Source organism: Scardinius erythrophthalmus, assembly GCF_964197995.2.
Source record: "Scardinius erythrophthalmus genome assembly, chromosome: 12".
Classification (NCBI taxonomy): domain Eukaryota; kingdom Metazoa; phylum Chordata; class Actinopteri; order Cypriniformes; family Leuciscidae; genus Scardinius; species Scardinius erythrophthalmus.
In genome coordinates, this window is record NC_138232.1 from 3661170 (window position 1) to 3671331 (window position 10162).

Consider the following 10162-nt stretch of genomic DNA (forward strand, 5'->3'; position numbering starts at 1 on the left):
CCCTCCTGGGTCAAACTGACCCCAGAGCAACTTTGACATCTCTGAAATAGCCTATGTGCTAATTGTATTTATTATAAGAAGTCGTAAATATGCACACCTAGTATTACAAAGTTGAAAGGTGAACACCCGGACTTTCTTGAACAGACTAAATAGCTTTTAGTCAAGATTCCCGTGTCTGATAAGAGACGTGTCTTCAGGGCTTCTCAGTCTCTCTGTGGGTTACAACATTGTTGTCATAGATGACATGCTTGTCTTTGCTTATTTAGATGCTGCGGGAGAACACGGAGAGGAAGGTAAACCCGATAACATCAGACTCGTTCAAAACTGGTTTTACTATTGAAACTGATGATCCCCGATGAGATTTGAACTAAACCACCAACATTGCTAGTATGCAAGTGTTTTCATAAATCCGTATTTCTCCTTTTCCCTTTCTGCAAACTGAACGGTGCAGAAGAAACAAAGCCAAAGCATAAGTGAGTGGAATTTTCAGATATAAATTAATATAAAATAAAAGGACACATTATTGCTGTTTTCATGGACTTTTAGTTTGTATCACATTGTTTCCATTGTTCCCTATGTTCCCGCTTATCTGTCTCCTAGGTTACTGATTGCGTCCCTGTTTGTTTTCACGGTTACCAATGATTTGCACCTGTGTTTAGTTGCATTTGTTTAGTGTAATTTGTCCCTTGTGATTAATTAAAAACTTATTCTAGTGTTTTCTTGTTTGTGCATGTTGCCTACCACTCAGCATGATAATAAGGCCTAACTATAATATATAACCAAAAATTCCCAAAGAAAAGAAAAAGAAAAAAACTAATGCATTGTTTTTGATTTTAAGACCCTTTGTGCCAGCTTTAGTGCCTCCCAAAATTCCTGATGGAGAGAAAGTTGATTTTGATGTGAGTACATTTTTTATATTATATTTTATTTTTATTATTTTATATTTTATTTCTTTATTATTATTATTTTATGTTTATGTTATTAATTTTATTATTTCATTTTAATTTATATTTTATTATTATTCTTTAGTGGTGTATTATATTACACCATATTACACCATTCATTTAAGTATATACTGTACATGTCCACTTAAATTACATTGCATTCTCTTGTTTGCACTGTTGTCTCGCAGCTATAGGCAGCAAATACTTACGCAATACGAACGTTTACTGTCATACCAATAAATCACTCTGAACTTTCAGTTACTAAACTAAACAATGTAATATGACCTGTAGATTTTAGTAGCACTGCCATAAAACAGGCCATAAGTAGTTTTTACTGCATTGTACATTACCATTACCTTTAAAAACATATCCTTAGGATATTCACCGCAAACGTATGGAGAAAGACCTGACGGAGCTACAGACTCTCATTGAAGTGCACTTCGAGAGCCGAAAGAAAGAAGAAGAAGAGCTAATCAACCTCACCCAACGGATTGTAAGACATTTTACAAATACATAATTAAATACCCTACCACTGTGACCATGATAAGACGAGTGAAATGACCCTGCTGGAAAGACATGCTAGTCGACCAGCTAGGTTTTGTTGGTAAACAGGATGGTTATACTGGTCCACCGGCTGGACTAGCAACAAACCGGATGATCAGAATTCTTGAACATCCAAAGTACTTAATATTTTATCAAAAAAAAAAAAAAAAAAAAACACAACAAAGCAAAATATACTACAATTTGGATTTAATTCAAATTAAATTATGAATGTCTGAAAACCTTATCAAATTATATGTGAGTCTCCTGGAAATGAATGCATAAATAACATTATTTTGCTAGTAAGAAAGATTATTTCATTCGTGTGAGGGTTTGTGATAAAAAAACGTGATACACTACTGTTCAATTTGACCAATTGTGCATAAATAATAAAAAAAGTTTTATTCTGCAATGATGCATTAAATTGATCAAAAGTGACATTTATAATGTTTCAAAAATATTCTATTTTAAATAAATGCTGTTCTTTTGAACTTTATACCAGTAGCTACGTTTACATGGACACAATCGGAATGAAATCAATCCGATTGATGAATCCGAACAAGGTGTTTACATGAATGATAAATAAAGTAATCGGGTTGATGTGCGCGTTTATATGTCACAAGTTTCAAATCGGATCTGATGTTTTGACATGCGCACACTGCACGAATATACAGACTTTCCCGCATAAATATTCTCATCTATTGGTTCTTTATTTGTTTTAAACAGCAGACGTAATATCAATTCGTCTCTGGTCATAATTTAGAGCATATTAACCGTTTTGCCGTGCTGCTTATTGATCACGCAGTAAAAATGCCCCTCCCCGCAGCCAAAACCAGTCGTCTGTGGATGAGAATCCAAAACAAGCACTGGTGGGACGTTGTCCTGCTTCACTTCACAGACGTGCGAGTGAAATTAGGATTTTAGAATGACGGGAAACTTATTAATATGACACTTTATTCAACAGGAAGAACAGCTCGTTCCGCGCGTCATACGTCATTACGCTATTTAACGTCATCGCACATGCGCAGTCCTTTTAGTTTCGGTTTTCAATCCGATCAAGTGTTTACATGTTCTCTCGATCGGATTACAAAAGGGATAAACCACCCCTTTCAATCAGATCGAAATTTCATTCGGATCGAGCTCAATCGGATCGATTAAGGTGTTTACATGAGGGTTTTTTAGTCCGATTGAGCCGTCAGTCCGATTATAAGTGTCCATGTAAACGCAGCTACTGTTATCACTGTTTCCACAAAAAAAATCAAGCAATATGAACTCTTGAGCAGCATATAATCATATTATAATGATTTCTGAAGGATTAGGTTAACCTGAAGACTGGAGTAATGACGCTGAAACAGATTTGCATCATTAGTGGGATCATGTGTGTGTTGTGATCATCAGGAGAACCGCAGGGCCGAGCGAGCGGAGCAGCAACGGATCCGCACAGAGCGGGACAAAGAGCGGCAAAACAAGCTAGCCGTAAGTCTCTTCAAGAGGACATCATGCCGATCCATCCAGGAAGAAACTATGGAAGCTTGTTTCCGCCACAGAATAAAACATTTTAAAAGATAATTGCGACTTTTTATCTCACAATTGCCAGTTTACATCTCGCATTTCTGACTTTATTTCTCAGAATTGCGAGATATAAAGTCAGAATTGCGAGATATAAAGTCAGAATTGCGTGAAATAAAGTCTTATAAAGTCAGAATCGGTCAGAATAGGGCTTGGATGTCGCGTTGCATTCTGGGACGTGAATCTTTTCTCGCAATTGCGACTTTATATCACGCAATTCTGGCTTTATAACATAATTGCGAGTTTATATCTCGCAATTCTGACATCTTTTCTCAGGATTGTGAGATATAAAGTCCAATTCTAAGGAAAAAAAGATGGATTTTTATGTTTATTTTTTTACCTCAGAATAGTTTATATCTCACAATTCTGACTTTATAACACGCAATTGTGACGTTATATCTCCCAATTCTGACTTTATATCTCCCAATTGCGACTTTATTTCTCAGAATTGCGACTTTATATCTCGCAATTGCGACTTTATTTCTCAGAATTGCGACTTTATTCCTCACAATTCTGACTTCATATCTCGCAATTCTGAGAAAAAAAGTCACAATTCTAACTTGACATATCGCAATTGTGAGAAAAAAAGTCAGAATTGTGAGATAAAAAGTCGCAATTATTATTATTTATTTATTATTCAGTGGCGGAAACAAGCTTCCAAAGTCGCTTATGTGATTAGTCATTTATTTCTATTTCTTTCAGGAAGAAAAAGCACGAAAAGAGGAGGAAGAGGCCAAGAGGAAGGCTGACGATGACGCTAAGAAGAAAAAGGTTCTCGCAAGCTTTCAGTACACGGGATACATGCAGAGGGTAAGGCAGCTCAGAGGTCAAAGGTCACAGTGATCAGGTCACAAACGCTCATGTCCTGTTTGGATTTGATTGACAGACCGATAAAAGGGGCGGGCCTAAGAAGCAAACTGAGAGAGAGAAGAAAAAAACGATCCTGAGCGAACGGCGTAAGGAACTGAACGTGGAAAACATCGGCGCAGACAAGCTGAGGTAAAAAAACGTATCAAAACACAACGCCAAATACCTCTGCCGACATGAAATATAGTGAGGTAGCTTTAACATGCAAGTGACATGAAGCCACAGGCTGTTGCTTCATATTCAGAGACTGGTTAATCATGTTCTCATGTGGGTTTTCATGCAGAGACACTGCGAACGAACTCTGGACGTGGATGCGCCAGCTTGAGGCCGAGAAGTTTGAGCTGCAATACAAATACATGTGCCAGAAGTACGAGGTGAGGTTTCTTACACAAAGTGCCAATTTATTGCGTAACCAGATCAGAATGTTAGAAGAGAAAGTCATAAAATAATGAAAGGACGTTTATGACATGTCATACAACCATCAATTACACATCTATCTAGTCACACCCAGCACAGACTCGACAGAACAATCATGCGGGCTGGTTCACAGAGGCTCAGTTTGATTGACATGAGAAGGAAAGGTTGTATGGCAATGATTCACCGAGATTGATTCAGACTTTTTTATCTTTATAGATCACCGTTCTCAGAAATCGTGTCAGCGATCATCAGAAAGTGTAAGTGGCTGTGATATGGAGCTGACGTATCCATGCATTATCAGATGCTACATTCACACTACAAATGAAAATGCCCAGTTTAGATTTTCTACTTTATTTTGGTGAGGTTGATCACATGACCTATTCAAAGCGGCCCGTATCAGACACTAGGCCTAATTACAAAAATATGAGGATTAAAGTTAGAAGAACTTTGCACTAGTAGTTTAAAAGAGAACCAAAGATGCATTTATTTGATAAAAAATACAGTAAAAATATGAATACTATTTAAAAAAAGTGTTTTCTGTTTTAATTGATTTAAAAAAGTCATTTATTCCTGTGATCAAAGCTGAATTTTCAGCATCATTACTCCAGTCTTCAGTGTCACATGATCCCTCAGAAATCATTCTGATATGATGATTTGCTGAAAAGAAACATTTCTGATTATTATCAGTGTTGAAAACAGTTGTGCTGCTTCATTTTTGTGGAAACCGTCATGCATTTTTTCAAGATTCTTTGATGAATAAAAAGCACAGCTTTTATTTGAAATAGAAATCTTTTGTAACATTATAAATGTCTTTATTGTCACTTTTATGCATCCTTGATGAATAACACTATTCATTTCTTTTACAAAAATCTTACTGACCCCAAACTCATCGATAGTAGTGTGCATTCGTATTTTTAAACATACTATATGTGCAATACCTCTAGTGCAGTCCATAAATTATGATTCACCACAGGGGTAAATCAAGCATGGCCTTATGATGACTGTTCAGTAGGGGTGGGTACCAAGTAAATACAGGGCCAGTATCGCCAATATCGATACCAAAACCTTTTCATTTTAAAAGCATGCTCTTGAACTAACATGCACTTTCCTGTGCTAGAGCAGTGTGTCATGATTTATGAGATGAATGCATCATTAATATGCTAAATCTGAATACGGTTTCTTGCCCACTAAATATTTTGTGATTTGTGCTCTCAACTCGCCTGTTATTAGTCAGTGACTTACCAAACTACCCTAATTATAGTAAATGCACTATTGTACACTAGCCTAGGCTACTGTTCAAAATTCTCTTCTGCATTTATTTGATCAAAAATACCGGAAAAACTGTAATATACTATTACAATTTAACATAGGATATCTGTTTTCCATGTCATAGTAAAGTGTAATTTATTCCTGTGATCAAAGCTGAATTTTCAGCATCATTACTCCAGTCTTCATGATCCTTCATGATGAGAATTCATTTTAATATGTTGATTTTCTGCCAAAGAAGCATTTCTTATTATTATCAATGTTGAAAACAGTTTCATATTTTTGTGGAAACCATGATACATTTATGCAGAATTATTTGATGAACAAAGTTGAAAGAACAGCATTTATTTGAAATAGATTTTTTTTAACAGTGTAAAACCCTTGACTGTCACTTTTGATCAATTTAATGCATCGATCCTTGTTGAATAAAAATATTAATTTCAAGGTGCTCTAAGCGATGTTGGGTGACGCCACTTCTTGTTGACGTTCAAAGTATTGTCAAACAAAATGGAGGCTAGCTCGACCCTCCCTCCTCCTCATCCCGTCCCCTCCCCCTCCCTCCCGTGCTTCCTGAAACAGTCATGAACCATTTAGAAAAACCAAACTGGATTTACACACCTGTCCAGCAGAAACAGAGCCATCTGAATGTCGGATTGGAAGCCCTTCTGCCGGCGGAGTTCTCACCACCTTTTGAACGCTTTTCCGATGTAAATTCGGGACTTCGCGTTCCTTCTCCTTTTCCCTATTCTTTGTTATTTGTTCATTGGAACATTGTCTCTTTGGTCGTGTGTCGGCCATATCAAAATTCTCAAGAATATAAAATTTTAACGTTAGTCGTTGTTAGGACATCTCTCCTCTAGCTAACTTCCCTCTTCATGCTCCCCCCCCCCCTCCCCTCATGTGCAAGCGCACTAACCCCCCCACCCCACAAATCATTCTTGTCGGTGATTGGCTGGAACACTGTTTGTTATGTTTCGTGGTCCAGGCTGGGCCAGTTTGTTTTTCTTGATGTTTGTGTAGCCTGGGCTGTCCACAGAGACCGCGTTTGTTTACAATGTGTTCAGGGGACAGGCAGCTAGCGGATAGTGAGGAGATGTTTGCTGGGTGTGACAAAAAAATGTTTTGGCCTCGCGTGACATCGCTTAGAGCACCTTTCATTAAAAAAATCTTACTGACGTCAACATTTTGAACCGTTATGTACACTTTTAGTTTGTTTATTGCGAAAGAATTCCCGATTGTTTCTCTGTCATCTAAGCAAGGCTTCACTGTGTGCCTGTGAGCTCAGCGAAGCACCAGCGTCGAACGCTCTCTGTGATTGATTGGTTTCGTCTTGTACCCAGATGACTTGGAGAAATAGTTCTACCCTACACTTATTCGCTAACATTAGCTTATTTTTCCACGTAGAAGCTTATTTTACGCACTGAATTGTGTGCTAAACTAAGAAAAATTACTGGTAAAAAAACACACACACATTTGGATCGATATTTTTTGTGAGGATCGTCAGTATCGAAAGGATCGATACTTAAGGATCGATCCGCCCACCTCTACTTTTCAGTTAGATTGTTCTGATATTGTTCTTTCGTCAATATAGCCACATTCAACCTGTCTAGCCCCCCACAGGTGTTAAATATCAAGCAACTGTTGCACAAGAAAACATGTTACCTTCAGCTCAGATATGAATAGTGATGAATAATAGTCCTAAAATAACATATTGACCTCAGTGTCAGGCCTTGGTAAAGACCTAGCTAAGATGCGTAATGCTGCTAAACTAATCTAGCGTAGCATCATGTTTCCAGAACTTTCTGTGTGAAATAACAGTTGCTGCTTTGTTGAAGCATGACCATTGAACAGACTGTGATCCTAAAGCCATGCAAAAAAAAAAACAAACAGACAGATGACGCATTGTGTTCATGCGATGTACACAAGTACCGCGGTTCAATGAGAGGATCAGATTGTGATATGCTGGTATTTTGATACGCCTGTTTACTGAATGATCATATTTATATGACATTGTAAGGATAACATCATGCTATTGTTCAAAGCATGGTATTATATGGGAGCTTAAAAAGTGAATCACAACTTTTTAATCTCACAATTCTGCCTTTTTTCCCTCATTTGCAGGTTTATTACTGACAATTCTGGCCTTTTTCTCAATTTTGAGTCAGAATTATGAGAATTGTTTGTCAAAAGTCAGAATTATGAAACATAAACTTGCACTTACGAGAAAAGAAATCAGAATTGTAAGATAAAAGTAGCAATTCCTTTTTAATTCTTTATTCCATGGAGGAAACAAGCTTTTTTATAATATATTTTTTTATGCAAAATATACACTATTTTTTCGTCAACTTAAAAGAATATTCATCTAAAATAATCCAATGAAATTAAATGCATGCAAAAAATAAATTAATAATCATGAAAATAATCAGATACAAACAATTACACTGAATGATCATATTTATATATCATGTGGTATTTAAATTGCACTGTAAGATACTTTAAAGAATAACATGGTATTACATCATGCTAGTGTCCAAAACATAGTATTATCATATTTTATATAATATATTTTTATGCAAAATATGAAAATATATTCAAGTACATTGAATGTTAATATTTAAATTGCACTGTAAGATACTTTTAAAGAATACTGTGGTATTACCATCATGCTAGTGACCAAAACATGGTATTACCATGTTTTAAATGATATATTATTATGCAAAATATAACAAAAATATACTTTGTATTGTCAGATAACGTGTTTAATTCAAGCAATATAGGGTATAATTAAATATTATTAAATCAATCTGATGACATGCAACAAAAATAACTGAATTTAATGCATGATCTGAAAATATATGTGGTAATTTTGCGTGCATGTGGACAGCTGCTCACCACTAAACCGTGTGCAAGTCAGGAAGTTTAATTATAGACGACTATTAACATAAAATAACAAACAACAGAGCTTCTGTTCCAAACACGGTGTGTCTGAATCCAGCAGTCGATCCCATCATTCAGAGGACTTATAAGCCTTAGTCAAACCCAGTGTTCTCGTGTGTCTCGTATAGGTGATATATCTCACGCCAAAAACACATGACTCCTGTGTGACTCATGCCAAATCTGTACAGACATGCCGAGTTATGGCTAATCTGACCGGTACTGAACACTGAGCTCAGCTTTAATACCGCTGGGAGGGTTTACCAGCCTCAACTGTGGGAATACCAGGTGTCTAACAAAGGATTGTTGCGGATATCAGCAAGTTTATATCTCTATAGTCTCCGGTTATGATACTGAAGATTCTGTTCCACTTATCCACATGTCATGTCAGCGCATTTATTAGCTCTGTTATTGCCAGACTGGCACGAGGAAGAGCATGAGAATGAGAATGGAGACGGATCCGGCAGCTGTTCAAGGGTTAAAGGGGGTCAGACAGACCCGGGGCTCCTGGGAGATCCTGTTCGAAGTGCTAGAAGAATGGGAATTTTGCTCCGGTCTGACCCCGCCACTGCCAGAGATACACAGCTGCTGCAAAATAAGACTAATCTGATGCTGGTATAAATACATGGATTCAACACCTAATTAACACCTAATGCACTACTGGCATATGTATTAGGTCATGCTACATTCTTGCAAATAAACACATGGATCTAAAAGACTGAGGCTTTTTTTTCTTTCGTTTTATTCTTCGTGACCTTGTAGATCACGACCCCAAAATAGGTCACAGGTCTGTTCTGATCTGAAAAACTATGCTAGATGAAAATAATCAAATGCAACCATATAATTCTGCATTGATAATTTACATACCGTTTTTTACAAATGCATTAAAAAAAAATAATAATAATAATGCAATTGTTGTTTTTTCCCTTAGTACAAAAGGATCCAGGACTAAGAGGGGACTGAGAAAATAACGCAGCTTCGCATGCAGAGACGCCAGCAACCTCGTCAACATGATTTGCATTGATAATACTTTTAATTAAATGTAACAATTAAAACTGATTTAATTGAAGAGATACAAAGAATAAAATCAGCAGTCTGAAAAGAATGAACTAAGTGAAGTTGGATTTTAAGTGACTAATACATAACAGTCCACATTTGTCATGCTAATAATGACTCTTTTCAGTGTTAATTATATGCAAAGTGACATGATGTGCAATCAGCTATAATGTATGATCCTTTTGTTGATGTAATGTTAATGACTCATACACATAATGTGATATAATTGAAAAAAAAGCTGAAAAGGTGGCATGCATTTTCAGAGCATTGAAAGCACGACCATTAGTGGATAACCAAATATTACCAGGAAGTACAGATGTTAGAATAAATCAGTTTTTTTTAGACTAACAGCATATGCTTTAGGATGTCCCAGTGTTAAATCTATTCTATTCTATTCTATTCTATTCTATTCTATTCTATTCTATTCTATTCTATTCTATTCTATTCTATTCTATTCTATTCTATTCTATCCTATTCTATTCTATTCTATTCTATTCGCCTTTCTTTTTGCATGGATGAAATTGTGATTCTGTAAAAGTAATAAATATTTAACAGTAAAGTGTGACAAA

General features: G+C 36.3%; 1 protein-coding gene across 1 annotated transcript; it reads left to right on the forward strand.

The window, feature by feature from the left end:
- Nucleotides 1–1326: 1326 nt before the first annotated feature.
- On the forward strand, nucleotides 1327–10159 carry tnnt2b (troponin T type 2b (cardiac)). The gene is made up of 7 exons (XM_081380157.1): nucleotides 1327–1437; nucleotides 2883–2960; nucleotides 3756–3863; nucleotides 3940–4052; nucleotides 4204–4294; nucleotides 4554–4594; nucleotides 9469–10159. The coding sequence occupies exons 1-7, from the start codon at nucleotides 1339–1341 to the stop codon at nucleotides 9506–9508; spliced, it is 570 nt and encodes a 189-aa protein (XP_081236283.1). The 5' UTR covers nucleotides 1327–1338; the 3' UTR covers nucleotides 9509–10159.
- Nucleotides 10160–10162: the final 3 nt, after the last annotated feature.

What these genes read in the sequence shown, in the direction of transcription:
- tnnt2b (XM_081380157.1), top strand. Translation starts at nt 1,339, where the DNA reads ATGGAGAAAGACCTGACGGAGCTACAGACTCTCATTGAAGTGCACTTC. An exon ending in ACACGGGATACATGCAGAGG is followed by an intron (nt 3,864 to 3,939) that starts GTAAGGCAGCTC and finishes TTTGATTGACAG; the next exon opens with ACCGATAAAAGGGGCGGGCC. An exon ending in GTCAGCGATCATCAGAAAGT is followed by an intron (nt 4,595 to 9,468) that starts GTAAGTGGCTGT and finishes TTTTTCCCTTAG; the next exon opens with TACAAAAGGATCCAGGACTA.